Below are 21,016 nucleotides of genomic sequence, written 5' to 3'. Positions count from 1 at the left end.
CCAGTAGCATGTTGGACGCCTTCCGACCTGAGGGGCTCATCTTCCAGCGTCATAACTTTTATATGCCTGTTGTCTTTGTCCATGGAGTTTTCTTGGCAGGGATACTGGAGTGGCTTGCCGGTTCCTCCTCCAGGTGGATCACGTTTGGTCAAAACTCTCCACTATGACCTGTTCATCTTGGGTGCCCTGCTCGGCATAGTTCATAGCTTCTCTGAGTTCTTCAAGCCCCTTCGCCACGGCAAGGCAGTGATCCATGAAGGGGAAAATGTGCATTACTTACCACTAAATCACTCCTCATTTTCAGCAACAGCACCAAACAAATCCTAAACAAAATATTCCTAAACATAACTTCAAACCTCTGTGTCATCTATATTCATACATATTCTTTCCTTCTTTCAACAATCCTTATTATGGTGATGAAAGAATGGTTAAGTATGTTTAAAATGTGCATTACTTACCACTAAACATACTTAACCATTCTTTCATCACCATAATAAGGATTGTTGAAAGAAGGAAAGAATATGTATGAATATAGATGACACAGAGGTTTGAAGTTATGTTTAGGAATATTTTGTTTAGGATTTGTTTGGTGCTGTTGCTGAAAATGAGGAGTGATTTTATTATTATTATTATTCCTGCCTTGCATTGTAATGTGCATTAAGACACCTGCCACAATCTACTTGGTGAGTTGGCCATTCATACTATTCAGGCATCACAGGCAACATTTGAGTGGTGAAGATATGCTTATGAGCTACAGCAGTGATTCTCAAAACTTTGTCCAACTGCTGCCCCCGTGATTCCATCAACTCATTCCCAGTGTCCTCTACCCTAATAAAAATAAGTTACAATTAATTGCACATTTAGTCAAAATCCAGTTAAAACTATTCAGTTTAATTAATTAAGCAAAACTGATTAACTTGATCAAGTGATACTAGCTTTTCAAAGTCTGATAGTCATTTACACCTCCAGCCCTCCCTCCCAGGAGCCAGTGCCACCCACTTTAGGAACCACTGAGCCATAGAATATTACAGTTAACAATGTCTATAAAGAAATGGCTTGTGCTCACTATTTCTTCTCTCTGGTTTTCAGAATTTAACATTTCAGTTTTTACTCTGAAACACAGGTTGGGGCCACAGGGCAGAATGGGGAAATTGTATACTGTCCTACAAAGGATAGCATGAGTAAGAACTGTGTACTGATTAGTCATAGGATAGGCTATAATCAAGGGGGGGTTAAAAACCACTTTAGCCATTCAGTAGAATTATATTTCTTATAGAAAATGCATTTATTTTCTATATAGAGGTTATGTATCAATGAATGGTTTAATTTGGAGGTCTGGTTGTCAAGGAAGACAGATGATAAGTGAAGTGTGATTTTGAGGGTTCGGAGTCTGGGGGGCCCCAAGATAAATAAAGTGAAGAAGATAACAAAGCAGGGAGGGCACTTTTTGCCCCTTGACCTTTGACCTCTCTTGATGTATGCATTCTATGAGATAATGATGCATTATGATGTATGATTATATGTGAAAACCCTGTAAAAGCCTTGTTAAAATGTGCCCTCGGGGAAGTTCTCCTAACTTGTGGTTCGCTGGATAAATGGTTTGGAGGAACTATCGCGATTACAATACTTTGTTGCCAACAAACTGGGTCGCTATCAGACACTTGCATATCAATCTTGGTTGTGTTTTTATTTATGGTTTTGTTCCCTCAACTGGGAAAGAACCAGTGGTTTAGAAGTAAATGCTTACCACAGTACAAATATATCCTCTTCTGAGAAATAGTGAGTTAAAAATGAAATTATGGAACCAGTAAAGTTTTTTTTATTGTCTCAGTCTGTGTTTGAATGTGAGATTAATACTAATCCAAAATAATTTAGTTACAGGCAATGCTCCATAGGCAAGACTCTAAACAAATATTCACACTTATATTTGGGGATATTAAACTATCAGCATTTTCATGGATGTACAACCACTTCAGCAACTAAGATTACTATGGGGGAAATTGTGGGGGAGAACCTCAATGTGATTTTCAGCTGAGATTTGGGGGGGGGGAATGGTGTCCTTGGAAGAGATTAGCATTCACTTATAACAAGGAATATAAAAATTCCTTCCAGTAGCACCTTAAAGACCAACTAAGTTAGTTCTTGGTATGAGCTTTCGTGTGCATGCACACTTCTTCAGATACCAGAAGGTATTCTTCAGGTATCTGAAGAAGTGTGCATGCACACGAAAGCTCATACCAAGAACTAACTTAGTTGGTCTTTAAGGTGCTACTGGAAAGATTTTTTTTTTGTTTTGACTATGGCAGACCAACACGGCTACCTATCTGTAACTGGAACAAGGAATATAATGACTCCTGGGATGAGCAGTATTCAGTTGCAAAACAGATACTTACTTTCTCCATCTGAAGCAGATAGAAATCAATGAGATCCTGTGGCTCATGCAGAGCCAGATTCTCCTTATGCTTCTCTATCTCCTCCTTTGCAAATGAACGCACCATCTCCAGGCAGGACAAGGCCTTCTTGTGGGGCCCTGGGAGACGTTTCATGAGCCACGGGAACATTTCATAAAGCTAAAGGAAAGATAAAGAAAAATTGGTCACATGGTTCACGCTTTGGATTAGCACTTTAAAAAACTGATTTACCGTAGTGTTGGAGCCAGCCAGTCAAGTGGTTTAGCATAGCATAGAAAGAAGACACAATGAGGCAGCGAGTATTTTCATAATACTTGAGGGCAGCTCCTTTCAGCTTTTCTCCTCCGGCAGCTTTTTATTATCTCCTTTGTTCTCCCAGCCGCATGGCCGTTTTTCCAAAGTCTCCTGTTACCTCATCCGGTCAAGGCTTGACACTCCCCTCTCCGTATAAGGTAATCATTGCCCAGAGGAATGTCAGGGGGCCCCTGCAGTATTTACAAAACCTCAGCCTCTGGCTTTATGACTCCCACACCGTAGATTATTCTTCAGGGGTAGTTTATTAGTTTGAGTCTCATTGAGAAGAAAGAAGGTGTCTGCAACTTCTCCTGAATCCCACAATGACTGGATATTGGGAATTATCCCTGGCTGAAGATGTGAAATAAAACTATTGCTCAAAAGATTTTTCCAGCTGAAAAATCCATTCCAAAACTGGGCACAATCCCAGGACTCCTAATGGAACAAGAGACTGGCCTTTTTACAGGAGATGGGTGTGGGTGGAAAATAGAGATTGGGAGAATTTGTTTATGTATTGAATTCCCCAGTCCCCCAGTTAAGTAATACCCATGACTCCCCTTTAAAAAAAAAATCAAACCTTTAAGAAGGGAGCTTTTCCTTTTCCCTCGTTTTCTCCTTAAACATCAGTTAGTGCCCAGAATTGGACACAGTATTCCAGGTGTTGCCTGACCAAGGCAAAATAGAGTGGTACTGTTACTCCCTTTGATCTGGACACTATATTTCTGTTGATCTTGAGAAATTGATTAGGCTCTTAGGCAGTAAGTGGACCTTACATCAGATTAAATTAAATTCTGATTTTACTTCTTCAACACTCTAACCTCTATTGTAATGAATTGCAGAATTCCTACCCCAGTAGGAATGAAAATGTCTACTCACAACATGTAAGATGCTACCTAGAAATGTTAGGGTAATTTCAATGGCTTTCATCAACTTCTGGAACCTTTCATCTTCAAGAGCAAACCGGTACCCAAAAGCCACAGCACATATCACGTTGGAGACTGAATTAGTGATGGGCATGGAGGGGTCAAGTGGTTGTCCTGCAAAAGCAAGTTATACTAATGTGAATTCAGCCACTCTTGTTCATACAAAAAGTGGTATTTTATGGTGGTCAACAGAAACAGCAATTTGTTTCCACATTAGGGATCAAGCACAGAGGGTCAGTGGGTCTCACTGTTAACCAGAAGGCTGGTGGTTCATGTCCACCCAGGGACAGCTGGTTGCTAGAGGTTGGACCAAGATCCCTTCCAACTCTGCAATTCTATAATTTCAAAATATATCATATTCCTTGGAATATGATATATTTTGAAATTATGGAATGTACAGAGGCCATACACAGAGAGTTCTTCATACATATGCTAGGCTCGAACTACTAGGTCTGGGTGATATCAACTTTTCAGCATTGTGAAAATGTTGCTGCATTGGCCCCAACCCCCATGAGGTGTTGGGGTGAAACCGCCTCAGCATCCTCAGTGGGAGTGGAGGTGGTTTTACCCTGGTGCCTCATGAGGCTGGGCCTGATGCTACCTGTTCCCCCCTCTGCGCATGGGGGTGGTGGCAGGGGGGCTGAGAATTGGTGGGAGTTTCACTAGCAATATACCACCAGGTGAAGGTGTCATCGTGCTCTGGCCCTCAAAACAGTCCTGGACGATGTATTGATACGTAGCGCCATCACCTAGCATAACATACCCTTTGAACGTGCAAAAACCTCCACGAGCTGATGGGCCTCCTCTGCTATTTGGTGCTCCATGCCTTTCTTCCCCAGTCCCAGCTTCCGCATAGAAACCACACCAAACCGTCTCTGTTGCCTCCAGGTGTGACCATTTGACAATACAATACCTATGGAAAATCAATGAGAAATTATTTCTTTCCGAAATTAGTGTTAAACATTAAGTTACCAGCCAAGAAGAAACTTTGTTTACTGACATTCATTATTGATTTACACAAAGGTTTTGGCTATCCAAATTGTGTGATAATATAACAGAATTTAGGTGGTCCCAGAAATTCCTGCACTTTACAATATTGGCAAAATGTGAGATTTATGTACAGCTCTATGAACTTTGACTTTTGTAGGGAAAACTGGTACCTGGTACACTAGTAATTTCTGCAACAAAGACTGAACTTGCAAGTATCTAGTAGTAGTAGTAGTAGTAGTAGTAGTAGTAGTAGTAAAGGTAAAGGGACCCCTGACACCATTAGGTCCAGTCGCAGACTCTGGTGTTGCGGCTCTCATCTCGCTTTACTGGCCAAGGGAGTCAGCGTACAGCTTCTGGGCCATGTGGCCAGCATGACTAAGCCGCTTATGGTGAAACCAGAGCAGTGCACAGAAATGCCATTTACCTTCCCACCAGAGTGGTACCTATTTATCTACTTGCAATGGCATGTTTTCAAACTGCTAGGTTGGCAAGAGCTGGGATCAAGTAATAGGAGCTCACCCCATCGTGGGGATTTGAACTGCCGACCTTCTGATCAGCAAGCCCTAGGCTCTGTGGTTCAGACCACAGCGCCACCCACGTCCCACCAGTAGTAGTAGTAGTAGTTATTGTCATCGTCATCAACATCTGCATACCACCCATCTCACTAGGTTTCCACAGCAGAATATAAAAACATTTTAAAACATCAACCATTAGAAACTTCCCAATACAGGGCTGCTTTCAGAGGTCTTAAAAAAGTTTTGTAGTTCTTTATCATGAGATCAGATGTAAACTTGCTGTCTAGGGCAACTATGCCATAACAAAAGAGGGACAGAATTAAGTTTATGCATTTGTAGTTTTCAGCAGTAGACTCATTGAAACTAATGAGTCTAAGTTAGTAATATCTGCCAATTTCATTGGGTCTTTTTTATCACCCTAAGGCTCATTGTTCTCTACAATCCTCCCACACGTGCTCGAAAACTTGTACCTGGTGCAATGCAGTAAATACAGTAATATTATAACTACAAAAAACCCAAACAAATACATAGAATTCAGAGCCAGAGGGTTAAAAGACAATAAAAGACTATGAAACTGACCTGGCTAGAGGATAAAAACCACAGTGCAAAATAGAATTGCCAGTGAGCAGCCTTCTCATTCTGATGAAGGGACTGAGAGTGAATTGGATGCCAAGCTTGCACCAACACTGCTGTTGGGATTTGTGTACTCACAAGCTGCGTGATAGCAGCATATTGTTTACATCATGTGATGATTCTGATGGGCCGCTCGCCAACAACTGCCTCCTTCTTTAAAGGCAGAGAGACACCAGGTGTGAGCAAACTTTGCAAGCCCAACATGCTCAAATGAGCACCCACTTGCTTCCCAGCCCTGAGCTCTGCTCACCTACTGCACTAAGAGCTCTGCCTACCGCATTCTTCAAAAGAAAGATGTGGGAGACGTATTGCTACTTGGATCAACACCTTAGCAGGTACTATACTTATCCATGTTCGTATACCTCTTATGTACTTGCTATGTCTTGTAACCTGTGTCTTAGCAATGTACCAATCTGATGTAGGCATTAAAGCCTTTGGTAGAAAGAGCTAGGAATTCAAGTTCTTTTTCCAGCACTGAGAGCCAGGACAGTCAATGAATTACAATTGCAACAAGCAACAAACTGCTACCTGCAATTGAATCTCTAATCACCATGCAGAGCAATTGTTACTATGGAATTCTTGTTCTTCGCTACTTACCCTTTCCTTTTGCTATCTCCATAAAGAAAGGAGTCTCTGGTCGCTCATCTAATTCTTCAGAGTGGTCAATGAGCGCTTCTTTCACTGCTTGGAATCCAGACAGCACTACAAAGGGTCGATGTCCTAACCATATGGTGTAAATATTTCCATATTGCTTTGCCAGCTAACATTTGGGTAAAATAGAGGAGAGGAATGTTATGTTCAAAGAAAGCAGATGGCTATTTCAACTTAATGTGTGGCTTCAGCCTTCCTCACTTCTGCAGCTTCTTGCTATTTGCAGTTCTTTGCCAGCACCTGCTTTTCCTTCCTTCCTTATTCCTTCCTTCCAGCCCATTTGTTTTATTCCCCACTGCCTGTGTTTTCCCTGCCTGGGGGGGGGGAAGGCTTATAAATGTATTCAATAAACAAATACATAAAGCAAATGTGGACTAACAAAGAGTGTGGAAGAGCCCTTGAAAAGGCCTTTTCTGTTTGTCTCCTGTTTTCTGTTGTCTTCTCAATCTGCAAGTTCCCCTCTGGCATTCCCAGAAAAAATGGGATTGTGAGCTCCATCTTCACTGCCAAGAGAACATCATGCCCATTAATCAGTTGCAACGGGGAAAGTACACATCATTTTAGGACATGCAGCTGCAACATAAAATAGAAGAGAAGGAAGACAAGCTCCAGGGCTGATTAATCAGCTGAGCTTCTTGTTTTGCAAAATGTGTTTTAGAGATATGCCTTCTTCAACCAGCAGCTGTATGCAACACCCATAATAATATTAAAACCAGGGTTTTTCTCAGCCACAACCCAGCAGAACACAGTTCCAGCACTTCTCAGGTGGGTTCTGGAAGCTCTTAGGTGGGTCCCACTGCCCTTCTAAGAGAACAAGCACAGCTTTCATAGTGAATTCTGGCACCTCTTTTTCTAAAAAAATAGCACTGGTTAAAAATAATGTAAAACAAAAAATACAAGATTATGATAAATACTGCAAAGCACAAAACCACAGAATTGGGGCATGGGTCATTATGTGGAATCAGGAAAATACACATGCCAAAAGGTTGCAGTTTCTATATGGCATGTGTCAACTCGTAGGTGGTAGCAGAATCACCTTGTGGACTCCCTGTCTCAGTGCCATTCGTTTCACAGCTGCAGTTGGTGCTGCCCCCTTCGTGGGAGCAGTACTTGGAGATTAGTATCTACTGCAGAGATCCGTTAAGATGAAAGGGCTATATTAGTCTTTGAACTGCATTTTTATAGTTTCTTTTTTTCTTTTTTTCTTTTTTGCTCTCTCTTCACTTTATTGAAATTCATTAATATCATTACAAATTTAACTTCACAAATACACATACACATGCATACAAAGAGAAAAAAAATTAAATTTGAATTACTATAAGATGTTGATTTAAACTTCAAATTCCGCTTAGATTTTCACTAAGCTAAGATCAAATAATATTACATAAAATAAAAATAACATATATCAAAGTAAAATAAAATGATAAAATAATTGTGGACTTCCCATCATTTCCCGGTATAGTTGACATTTACGATTTTGAATGCACTTATAAATATTGCCTTACTTTTAATGTACCTTCGAATACTTTCTTACAACATATCATACCAATTTTTCTTTGTTTCTTAATATTTTACTTACACAAGGGTCATTCAAACACTGCCATAGATAGTATGTCACTGTTATTTTATTTTTTCTGTACGTATCTCTTAAACATTTCCCACTTTTGAAAAAATGATTGCTTTGTGTTACTTCTTAACCTATTTGTTAACTGAGCCATTTCCACATAGTCTAATAATTTATTTTGCCATTCCATTAATGTTGCTATCTTTCCCCCTCTTCCAATTAGATGCTATTAATAGACGAGTGGCAGCTGTTGCATATAGAAAGATTTCTCTTGTATTTTTCGGAATATCTCTGCCCAAGATTCCGAACAGAAGAGCTTCTTTTTTTCTTTAGGAATGTTACTTTAAAGATATTTTTTTTCATTTCATCATAAATAACATTCCAAAACTCTTTAATTAAAATTTATAAAGAGTTTCTAATTTGAGTGAACAAAATGAAGGCTTTTCAAGCCTAAACAACTTGAATAGCATAGGCCAGTTTGTATTGGATGATGATGAAGAAGAAGAGTTTGGATTTGATATCCCGCCTTTCACTCCCCTTCAGGAGTCTCAAAGCGGCTAACATTCTCCTTTCCCTTCCTCCCCCACAACAAACACTCTGTGAGGTGACTGGGGCTGAGAGACTTCAGAGAAGTGTGACTAGCCCAAGGTCACCCAGCAGCTGCATGTGGAGGAGCAGAGACGTGAACCCGGTTCCCCAGATTACGAGACTACCGCTCTTAACCACTACACCACACTGGCTCTGGACTGCCCTGGACTCAAGTTGAGGACCTATGTGCTCAGTCCATTTTTAATGCATTTTCTTGTGTCTTGTGTGTGTGTGGTTCCTGCTGTGGGGCTTCAGATAGGGTGCTCATGCACACCAGAAGTAATGCCTTTAGAAAATTGGGAAGAATAAAGGTAAAGACTTCTCCATGTTAAATCTCTGGTTGCTTATAAAAGAATGCATGTTATGTGCTTCCTCAATGCAATGGTATAGAACAAGTTATCTTTTTGATCGCTAATTTCTGAGTGCACATTTTCAGCTTTTATATCGTTTTATGCTTTTAAGTATTAACAATAATACCCTTAAATAATACACAGGGGCAGTGCCTGGAATGGACTAATTCCAAGCAACAAAATCACTGAATAAATTCAAAAATAATATCTGAATTGTTTATCTTATTTTGTATTTTTTAAAAATTTCTTAGTTGCTTTTTCTTGCTCTTGTTACATCTGAGAACAGTTTATAAAAATTCTAGGTGATCTGAACATGAATTAAATTTCTTTGGCAATGGAACCTTGGGTGATTTTTAATTAAATTCAGTTCTAAGTTTAATTCACTAATTTATAAATGTAGGGGATTTGTTGCATTCAATTCTGTTTTTAATTGGGGCCGTAATAATAATAATAATAATAATAATAATAATAATAATAATAATAATTTATTTGTACCCCGCCCATCTGGTTGGGTTTCCCCAGCCACTCTGGGCGGCTTCCAACAAAGATAAAAGATACACTAAAATATCACATATTAAAAACTTCCCTGAACAGGGCTGCCTTCAGATGTCTTCTGAATGTCAGGTAGATGTTTATCGCTTTGACATCTGATGGGAGGGCGTTCCACAGGGCGGGCGCCACTACCGAGAAGGCCCTCTGCCTGGTTCCCTGTAACTTGGCCTCTCGCAGTGAGGGAACCGCCAGAAGGCCCTCGAAGCTGGACCTCAGTGTCCGGGCAGAACGATGGGGGAGGAGACGCTCCTTCAGATATACTGGACCGAGGCCGTTTAGGGCTTTAAAGGTCAGCACCAACACTTTGAATTGTGCTCGGAAACGTACTGGGAGCCAATGTAGGTCTTTCAAGACCGGTGTTATATGGTCTTGCATTGAACATTTAAGACCGTTGCATTTAACATTTAAACCACTGCTACTGTTTAAGCTTAAATAACTGTTGGGGGAAACAGATTAATCAATTGTTGACATTAGATTCAGTTATAACGAAGGAATAAGTACCTTAATCAAAGTATCATCACGAGGCTTCACCCCAATCCGCCACATGCCTCCAATGAGAGGAAGCTGGAGAGGTCCAGGAGGATAGTGCCTATTTGACCAGAGCTGTTTCAGGTAGTGCACAATCAGAAGAACCACCAGCAGAACAATAAAAAATGCCTGTATCTCCATCTTTCTTTGCCTTCCCTTTATCCTTGTTTTTTTCTAGGATGCCTTCTTAGGTTCAATCCTCTTTCTCTAAGGACTTTTTGCTTTCCTCAGAGACATCAGCATTTCTCTCTCTTTTTATATGCTCCATCATTATTATTTTTTTTAAAAAGCAGTAAGCATTCTGACACCATATCCAATTAGCCTCGGAATGTAATTCCAAAGCTAAACACTATAATAATTCTTATGTGTGTCACTCAGATAAGAGGAGGTGTGTTTAATATGAATTGCAACAAGTATCCAGGGAAGTTTACTGTAAGATGGAAATATATGTACCATAAGTTATTATTTTTATTATTTATTATTTATTCAATTTACATACCACCCTTTAACAAAAGATCCCAGGGTGGTGTACAACATTTAGAATTCATTTTATGGAGCAAAATAATATTTATCATAAATAATAATAAAGTTCAAGGAATAAAAATGTATATATGCAATGATCTCCCCAGGAAGGTTCTGCTAGGACCCTCATTATACACTTTTTGATGCCAGGAGAAAACGTTGGGTGGTTTTTGTTTTTGTTGTTATTATTATTTATTCTCTGCTTTACATGTTGAAAAATATATCAAAACCGTAGGAATGATTGAATGAGTGTCATTTCTCAGGGGTCCTCAAGTGTCTGTGTGTGTGTGTACATATATACATATATATATACACATATATACATAAAATATCTCTGTGAAGGACACCAACGTGTGCTCAAAGGCCTGTTCTCATGTTCTCCTGGCTGACATATCTAGCTATCTCATCAAAACCCTCATGCCTTTGCTGGTTCATAAAGGTCAAATGCAGAGAAGTGATTATTCTGATTTATGACTGTGTTTACTCCTTCCTTCGGTTGGGTTTTCTTACCCTTTTGAAACAGCCTTTGATTGTATTATCACATCTGATCCACCTGGCCTTGAATATTATAGATCAGACAATAATTTGTTCTCTTTTCTTAAGGTAAAGGGTAAAGGGACCCCTGACCATTAGGTCCAGTCGTGACCGACTCTGGGGTTGCGGCGCTCATCTCGCTTTACTGGCTGAGGGAGCCGGCGTACAGGTTCCGGGTCATGTGGCCAGCATGACTAAGCTGCTTCTGGCGAACCAGAGCGGCACATGGAAATGCCGTTTACCTTCCCGCTGGAGCAGTACCTATTTATCTACTTGCACTTTGATGTGCTTTTGAACTGGGACCGAGCAACGGGAGCTCACCCTGTCGTGGGTATTCAAACCACCAACCTTCTGATCGGCAAGCTCTAGGCTCAGTGGTTTAGACCACAGCGCCACCCACGTTCCTGTGAGGGGAATAGGGGACCCCAAACAACTCTTAACATCTTTAACAAACTACACTTCCCAGGATGCTTTGGGGGAAGCCATGACTGTTGAAAGTGGTATGATACATCTTCAAATGAATAGTACAGATGGTGTCTAGAATTGAACCTGTACTTTATGCAGCTCATGACCCAATTTCTTTCCCCTGGATAAACAAAGAAGCATTTCCTTCCATACAATGGGAACTGAACAGTGTATAGTTGAAGAGTAATGAGTTGGTAGCAAAAGATAGACAAGAAACCAGGGAATATTATAGTGTGATATCTGATGTGTAAGTGGGATATTTTTGAAAAAGATATTGCTAATCAAAAGAAAATAAAACAGCTGCTAACTGGGGAAATTGTTAGTGTGAACAGAAAGAAAAATGGATCAGTGAAGGTCTTTGAGAAGCTGTAAGGATTAGGGAAGCCACTAGAGTTGATAAATAACCATAAATCTAATAAATTTTAACCAAAACCAAAAAAAAAAATATTCCTTCCAGTAGCACCTTAAAGACCAACTAAGTTAGTTCTTGGTATGAGCTTTTTTTTTTTTTTGACTATGGCAGACCAACACGGCTACCTATCTGAAATTTTAACCAATTTGTGGTAAAAGAAATTTGAATTTGTGATAAATGTACCAAATTATTTTCTAGATTAATCTCTACAGAGCAAAGAGAAAAGGTAATGCCAAACATTCCCACTTCTCTGTCTGTTTCACTAATAGAAAAATCCTTCTAATTCGGAGTCTGCAGTCATACTTATTGGTTTTCTCTGGAAACACCCCTGAATAATTTTATTGCTTATAAAAATTGCTTCTCTTTTTGTTCATGACTTACACCAAGATTCTCAATCTTCTTTATTCTTCTTCCTTTAATGGTCCCAGAATCCTTCCACTTCTGATGTCAAAACCAATTCATAAATTCTGCCAAAGTCAAGAAAGAGCATCTGCACACCATTTGGTTTCTGGCTCCATGAGACTGTACCCCTCTTTCTCAAACTAACTATCCAAAATGAAGGCTTCTATCAGGGAAGACAGTGCTGCTTAATATAAAAGCAATCTTCTTATGTAGCAAGCCTATAATATGAATGCAGAGTTGGCGGGAAGCATTGTTAAAGATAGAATAACCAAGAGGATCAAGGAGATGGAGTGACTCCCCTTTTGTGGAACAATTGCAGCACCTGGGACTTTTTAGTTTAGAGAAACTAAGTGGTGACATGGTAGAAGTTTATAAGTTTATGCATGATGTGGAGGCCGTGAATAGATAAGAAAGTTTTTCTCCTTCTCTCATAGCAGTAGAACTTGTGAACAGCAAAGGAAGCTGCATGTTGGATGACGTTGAACTAGATGGGCATCACACTCTGCCTATATTCTCAAAATGCATAACTGGGCAGTTAGTGGAAGATAGTGGAAGACCTCACACTCAGCAGGACCATTCCCTCCCCCTCCCCCTTTTTTTTTAAATTAGAATATACAGTACCAAGAATCTTCTCATCTTGGCTCTCTTTTGTGGTGCCATCAGAGATCTCTCTGCCATTCAGATACCCATCTTCAAAAGAAGATATTGTGCTTATTTCAATGTTTGTTTGGGGGTATGTGTGGAATGATCCATGTATTCCAATATGCTTAGGCAGCATGTTTTTTCTTAAACTCAATTCTTCAGCCTAGGAATTATTGTCACCATGGCTTCCATTAATCAAACACTGAGTCATACAATAAGTGGATCTTCTCCATTTCATCACACACACACCCAAAACCCCCCAAAAAGGACCTAACTTAACACTTGCACCCAGGAACCTTGATTGTGGGACAGCTGCTAAACCATTACAAGTTAACTGACCATGACCATGTTGAAAATAAGACAAGTGAACAATCATCATAAGAGCAGCATCAAATAACATCATATAAAGGGAATGAAACTGACAAAAGCTCACTGAGATAAAACAGTTTTAGGGGTTGCTTAAGGGTGGCAAGAAAATGGTTCAAGCAGTTGTCAAATGTTCAGTTGTCAGATGTTAAATGTCATTTATCACTGGTACTCATCAGCCTAGATGACCTTAGTGGTGTACACCAGAGAGCAGAACATCTAAGCCTTGGAGGTTATAAGGCCACCTTCAGGCCCAAGTTGGTTTCTGTGGTTGTAAGTAGCCTTTCCAAGGCCTGTACAGTGGTACCTTGGTTCTCAAATGCCAAAAACCCAGAAGTAAGTGTTCCGGTTTTTGAACATTTTTCGGAAGCCGAATGTCCAATGCGGCTGTTGGCTATTGTTTCCAGGGCACCTGCACCGATCAGAAGCTGTGCCTTGGTTTTCAAACATATCAGAAGTCAAACGGACTTCTGGAACAGATTAAATTTGGCGCTTTTGTTTTTGCATTTTTATTTTTGAGGCTTTTTCGGTTAATTTGTTTTTGTGACTGTGTGGAACCCAGTTCAGCTACTGATTGATTGATTGATTGATTGATTGTGTGACTACGGAAGTGGATAAAAGCCCTCATCCAAACAATGACTATCATCAGTGCAGGTAAGGGGAAAAAAATAATTTTAATTTTTATCTACAATACTGTCTTATTTATTTTATAGTACAGTACACTGATTATTGCTTTTGTTTTATGGGCCAATGGCTCGTTAGTTAGTAAAATTCATGTTAAACTGCTGTTTTAGGGGTTGTTTATAAAAGTCTGGAATGGATTAATCCATTTTGCGTTACTTTCTATGGGAAAGCGCACCTTGGTTTTGGAACACTTTGGTTTTGGAACAGACTTCCGGAATGGATTAAGTTTGAGAACCAAGGTACCACTGTACTCATGAGTGCCTGGCTGACACACCTAGCTATGCCATCAGAGCCCTCAATGATCCTTGGCACAGGAATTTGTACCCATTACATAAGTGCCGTTTCTTGTTCATCAAGTTCAAGCGAGGAGTTGGAGCAAGTTAATTAAGTTCACTAAGTTCATAATTCTGATTGTGACTATGATTACTGATTCCTTCTGGGGTGGAGCTTTCCTTCTGCGTTTGAAAAAGTATTTGCTTATTATTATTGCACCTCATCTGTTTGGTCTTCCCTATTGTAGATAAGATTCTAATTTGGTATATTTTGTCAGCTACAGACCTTCTGGAATGGCACAGGTCCTCTTAAACCTTGTAAATCTAGTTCTTGGGATGGGTTGTGGACTGAAAGTGCCTCTGACCCCATGTTAGATTACTAGCAGCAGGACAACAAGGGCAATCATGCCCTTTTGCCACCTGTAGGCCTCCAAGTGGTCTTCAATATTATCAGCCATGATACCCTGTGTGAGTGAATGAACTGAATCCCCTTCTGTCTTATAGGTGGGCTCCATAACTTGGTATTGGAAGACCATTGATCCTGCCATATAGGATTGTTCAAGAATTATCAGAGCTGCCTGCTATGCTAATTCATATCTATCCAAAACTATGGGACATTGTCATCTTTGGGAAGTAATCCCTTTGGTATGCCAACAACACCCAGTTCTTTGGCTCCTTATCATCTCATCCACATGTTGGACAGGAAGGTCTGAAAGCGGCTTGAAAACATGCATGAGAACATAGGGTTCCAGTTTGTGGAAAGGATTATAAGCCATCACAAGGTAACATAGCATCAACATGCTTAAAATGAAGCAAGTGAACAAATTGTCAAACAAAATCCATAAAATCCTTTGAAAGTGATCCGGAAACTAGAATTAATTTATCAACGACTTGGATGATGGACTCAAGGGCATCCTGATCAAATTTGCAGATGACATCAAACTGGGAGGGGTGGCTAACACCCCAGAGAACAGGATCACACTTCAAAACGACCTTGACAGATTAGAGAACTGGGCCAAAACAAACAAGATGAATTTTAACAGGGAGAAATGTAAAGTATTGCACTTGGGCAAAAAAAATGAGAGGCACAAATACAAGATGGGTGACACCTGGCTTGAGAGCAGTACATGTGAAAAGGATCTAGGAGTCTTGGTTGACCACAAACTTGACATGAGCCAACAGCTAAAAAAGCCAATGCAATTCTGGGCTGCATCAATAGGAGTATAGCATCTAGATCAAGGGAAGTAATAGTGCCACTGTATTCTGCTTTGGTTAGACCTCACTTGGAGTACTGTGTCCAGTTCTGGGCACCACAGTTCAAGAAGGACACTGACAAACTGGAATGTGTCCAGACGAGGGCAACCAAAATGGTCAAAGGCCTGGAAACGATGCCTTATGAGGAACGGCTAAGGGAGCTGGGCATGTTTAGCCTGGAGAAGAGGAGGTTAAGGGGTGATATGATAGCCATGTTCAAATATATAAAAGGATGTCACATAGAGGAGGGAGAAAGGTTGTTTTCTGCTGCTCCAGAGAAGCGGACACGGAGCAATGGTTCCAAACTACAAGAAAGAAGATTCCACCTAAACATTAGGGAGAACTTCCTGACAATAAGAGCTGTTTGACAGTGGAATTTGCTGCCAAGGAGTGTGGTGGACCTTCTTTGGAGGTCTTTAAGCAGAGGCTTGACAACCATATGTCAGGAGTGCTCTGATGGTGTTTCCTGCTTGGCAGGTGGTTGGACTCGATGGCCCTTGTGGTCTCTTCCAACTCTATGATTCTATGATTCTATTCTAATCCAGAATGCAGCAGCTAGACTGGTGAATGGGAGTGGCTGCCGAAACAACATAACACCGGTCCTGAAAGACCTACATTGGCTCCCAGTACGTTTCCGAGCACAATTCAAAGTGTTGGTGCTGACCTTGAAAGCCCTCAATGGCATCGGCCCAGTATACCTGAATGAGTGTATCCACCCCCATCATTCTGCCCTGACACTGAGGTCCAACTCTGAGGACCTTCTGGCGGTTCCCTCACTATGAGAAGTGAGGTTACAGGGAACCAGGCAGAGGGCCTTCTCGGCAGTGGCACCTGCCCTATGAAACACCCTCCCACCGGATGTCAAGAAAATAAACAGCTATCTGACTTTTAAAAGACATCTGAAAGCAGCCCTGCCCTGTCTAGGGAAGTTTTTAATGTTTGACCTTTTATTGCATTTTTAATATATTGTTGGAAGCCGCCCAGAGTGGCTCGGGAGGCCCAGCCAGATGGGCAGGGTATAAGTAATAAATTGTTATTCTGATTGTTACTGTTACTGTTATTGTTATTGTTATTGTTATTGTTAAGCCAGTAATACAAATGAGAAAAGCTTACTAGCAACACTTCACATAGATGGAGGTTTTCCAAGGCCTGTACTTGTGAGTGTCTGGCTGATATATCTAACTATGCTATCAAAACCCTCATTGATCCCTGGCAAAGGGACTTCTGACCATAACACATGCGCTTGACTCACACCCTTTCTGGTTCATTAAGTTCAAGTGAGGAAACTATATAATTCTAATTATGCCTATGATTGCTGCTTCACTGTGGGGTGGGGTTTTCTTAGCCATTTGAAAAGGCTTTGATTATGCTATTAAACCGCGTCCATGATCTTGCATATTATAGATCCCATTCTGATTTCCAGATTCCCTGCCCATCAACTGCCCCAGAAAAAAAGGGACAACCCATTTTTTTTTCACGAGAGGAGAGTGATCAAAATGGCCTCTGCAACCTCGTGCAATTTCAGGTTGACGCGCTGCCTAGCATGTGCATTTTAGGGCACCAAGCAAAGGAAAAGTGCCCTTTGTGATTTTGTGAGCCAAGGAACATTATTCACTGGTGGGAGTCATGTCAGCTCAGTGTGCCCAGTGGCACGAAGATGGGCTTCTTCCCTGACAGTCCACCTGGCCCCTCCTCTGGATCTGGGTGGGCCCCTCCTCAGAGTCCAATTTCTCCAGTTCCACACTCTCATCATAATCCTCCTCTGACATCAGGGAGCCCTTTGCACACTCTGGCAGGTGCCCTCCTCTTCAGTGTCCCTGCTGTCACAACTCCCACAGCTAATAGACCCGCCACCCCTGTCATTCTTTTCTTGGTAGTGGCATCCCTGCCTCTTTCCCCTTCTTATTATTCACTGTCACAATAGTGGCATCAGCTCTAGCAGCTTCTCCACCACCTCCAGGTTCTGAGAAAGGGTCAAAGAGGTATCTTTCTTTGGAGTCAGCCATTTTGTGTGGGTTGGCTGGGGAAATGGCTCCATTACTGAAGCACTCTCTCTCTCTTTTAAGGCTTTAAAATAAATCTGTTTGAAAAGGCCTTTCTAGCCAGCCCCACAAGATGCAGCATTGGGACCCTCATTTTGCAAGCCACCTTGGCCAGCATACTGGGATGAAGGATTTCCCTTGGTCCTTTCTCAGAGCCCAGAAAGGATAGAGGTTGCCAGGTTAACTGGGTGTGAAGTGACAGGAAAAGAACAAACTGTGCTGAAAAGAAGAACATGCGGGAGAACAAAGACAGAGATCATTTTGGGCAGGCTGAAGTCTGGCAGAGAAAGATGTCTTAGACTCCAGAGGTGTACTGCTGTGGAGAACAAGCTACAACCGTCTCTGGCATGTCTTCAAGAGCCAGTGTGGTGTAGTGGTTAAGAGCGGTGGACTCGTAATCTGGTGAACCAGGTTCGTGTCCTCGCTCCTCCACATGCAGCTGCTGGGTGACCTTGGGCCAGTCACACTTCTCTGAAGTCTCTCAACCCCACTCACCTCACAGATTGTTTGTTGTGGGGGAGGAAGAGAAAGGAGAATGTTAGCCGCTTTGAGACTCCTTCGGGTAGTGATAAAGCGGGATATCAAATCCAAACTCCTCCAACTCCACCTCTTCTTCTTCTTCTTCAATTGTCCAAAAGAGAACAATCAACTTTTGTAATGGTAGTTAAAGTAAAAGGCTGATTCACCTGTCGGAAAAACTCAGATTAAAAGCATCCACTGTCCTAAATGCAGCAATCTGAGGGAGATTTTTTCCACCATTTATTAGATTATCCCCAGATGAGGGAAATCCAAATTGCTTGGGGGAATGTACAAGATCACAATTCTTTGCAGTGGCTGCCATCTAGACAACACTAAATTAAGGACAGCACAGGCTCTGAGCATAGCCAGAGTGCACTGAGTGAAAAGGGAATTGAAATCACCATTTTTGCACTGTGTATGCTCTAGTAAGGTAAAGGTAAAGGTACCCCTGCCCGTACGGGCCAGTCTTGCCAGACTCTAGGGTTGTGCGCTCATCTCACTCTATAGGCCGGGAGCCAGCGCTGTCCGCAGACACGTCCGGGTCACATGGCCAGCGTGACAAGCTGCATCTGGTGAGCCAGCGCAGCACACGGAATGCCGTTTACCTTCCCGCTGGTAAGCGGTCCCTATTTATCTACTTGCACCCAGGGGTGCTTTCGAACTGCTAGGTTGGCAGGCACTGGGACCGAACGACAGGAGCGCACCCCGCTGCGGGGATTAGAACCAAGTCCTAGGCACTGAGGTTTTACCCACAGCGCCACCCGCGTCCCACGTCCACCCGTGTCCTGCGTCCACGTACTAGAGCACCCGAGAGTGCTCTAGTACTCACTCTCAAATCTGGCTTGTCTAAAACTTGGGTTTGCCCTACAATCACACACTTATAGGTAGCGAAGGCATGATTCATGAGATTTCATTTTAGCTCTGCAGCTGATTCTTGGGAGTGGCTAACATTTCAGCCAACAAAGTATTTTTTCACACAACACTTGCATTTGCTCTCAGAAGATGTAGTGATTCCGGTCAACTTGGATGGCTTGGAAAGAGAATCAGACAGGTTCACGGAGGGTAAAGCTATTAATAATTGCTACAAGCCACAAGGGCTATGTTCTACCTCCGCTGTGATGGTTCTGCATCCTTTGTCTCATACACATAAACAAGCTCAGGAATGGAAGAGAAAGAAGTTTGAGTTCAGTGAGAAGGGAGATACACTGGAAGGGGGGGGGGAGTGGCTGTTCTAAGCAATGACAGAAGTTTGAATAAATTAGGGGTGGAATAACACTGAGAGGGAAATGGCACTTTGAAGCAATATCTGAGGTTTGGGTAAAACCTGGGTGAAGTAATACTGAGAGGAAGAAAGGGGCTGTTTTCAACCATGGGAGAGGCTTGGGGAGTGGCAGTTTAAAACAAAGTTTGAATAGAAGTGAGAAGGGAGTTTGAAAGGCTCTGCTGTGCTGGCTTTTTGGTGTTTGTGCACCAGCGGGTGGCGCTGTGGTCTAAACCACTGAGCCTAGGGCTTGCCAATGGGAAGGTCGGCGGTTTGAATCCCCACGATGGGGTGAGCTCCTGTTGCTCGGTCCCAGCTCCTGCCAACCTAGCAGTTTGAAAGCACGTCAAAGTGCAAGTAGATAAATAGGTACTGCTCCAGTAGGAAGGTAAACAGCATTTCCATGTGCTGCTCTGGTTCACCAGAAGTGGCTTAGTCATGCTGGCCACATGACCTGGAAGCTGTCTGCAGACAAACGCCGGCTCCCTTGGCCAGTAAAGCAAGATGAGCACTACAGCCCCAGAGTCATCCGCTACTGGACCTAACGGTCAGGGGTACCTTTACCTTTTTACCCATCTCTGCAGTTTCTCCTTATCAAAACTGGTATTTTGGGGGTTTTTTGTTTGTTTTTTGTCTTCAAACAAATTGCTCAGCATTCCTTCATCCCTGCTTTACTCTAGCCTCTGCTCTTGCTTAAAACCACAGTTGTCTCCCTGCCCCTCCATTTTACTCAAACATCTGCTGTTGAAGAAAAGGATAGTGGAAGTGTGGGAGGAATGAAATAAATAGAAAGGACCATAAATTATTTTTATATGCAGTATCAGCAGCAAGAATACTACTGGCCCAAAAATGGAAGCAGGAAGAATTACCATCAATAGAAGAATGGAGAATGAAATTAATGGACTATGCAGAATTAGATAAATTAACAGGAAGGGTCCGAAACCGACGAGATCACAAGTTCACCAAGGACTGGAGCAAATTTGTGGATTATATGAAAAGCATTTGTGATATGCAAATAACGTTTGTGGGTTTACAGGAAGCTTTGTGAAGAAATAAGATTAGAAACACTGTAAAAAAAGGAACAAGGGAACAGGTTTATTCAAAACAAAAGGCAATGTTAAATTTAGAATTGCGGATAGAAGATTAGAAAATGGAAGATTCGCGGATGAGCTGAAGGAAGTCAAAATTATGTATCTGTGATAATATTGAAAATGTATGTTTAAATCTTGTATTGGAAATTGAATAAAAATAATTAAATTTTAAAAAAGGAAGTGTGGGAGGAAATGGCTGTTTTAAACTTCTCCCTCTTCCATTGCTTAGTTGTGCTAAAACATGCTGTGATAAAGCACATTCTCACCATGAGCCAAGGTTCATGCTTTGAAGATGACGCCAAGCTGGCAAGCTTAAGCTTCTCGGCATCTGGGCCATGTGATTGATAGCTATGTCAACCAAAGCACTTATTCAAAAATATGTGTATAGAACAAAGGCACATAACTTGTACAGTCATACCTCGGGTTGAATGCGCTTCGTGTTGAGTGTGTTTGAGTTGCACTCTGCGGCAACCTAGAAGTAACGGAGCGCATTAGTTCCAGGTTTCACTGCTTGCGCATGCGCAGACGCTCAAATTGACATCATGCGCATG

The 21,016-nt window shown here is 41.6% G+C and overlaps 1 protein-coding gene across 1 annotated transcript in view; it reads right to left on the bottom strand.

Annotated features, from left to right (window-relative positions):
* LOC309369813 (cytochrome P450 2J5-like) overlaps window positions 1-10,237 on the bottom strand; it is a 28,936-nt gene extending 18,699 nt beyond the window's left edge. Inside the window, exons 1-5 of the mRNA XM_081911153.1 lie at window positions 9,973-10,237; window positions 6,364-6,526; window positions 4,392-4,541; window positions 3,582-3,742; window positions 2,394-2,570 (exon numbers count right to left, since the gene is read on the bottom strand). Coding sequence (XP_081767279.1) covers window positions 2,394-2,570; window positions 3,582-3,742; window positions 4,392-4,541; window positions 6,364-6,526; window positions 9,973-10,140 — 819 coding nt within the window. The 5' untranslated portion in view covers window positions 10,141-10,237. The remainder of the gene's footprint in view (window positions 1-2,393; window positions 2,571-3,581; window positions 3,743-4,391; window positions 4,542-6,363; window positions 6,527-9,972) is intronic.
* Window positions 10,238-21,016: the final 10,779 nt, after the last annotated feature.

Source organism: Podarcis melisellensis (genome assembly GCF_964234715.1).
Source record: "Podarcis melisellensis genome assembly, chromosome: 5".
NCBI classification, from domain to species: domain Eukaryota; kingdom Metazoa; phylum Chordata; class Lepidosauria; order Squamata; family Lacertidae; genus Podarcis; species Podarcis melisellensis.
Note: the sequence above shows the minus strand (reverse complement) of the source record. Positions and strands in the feature narration are given on the sequence as shown.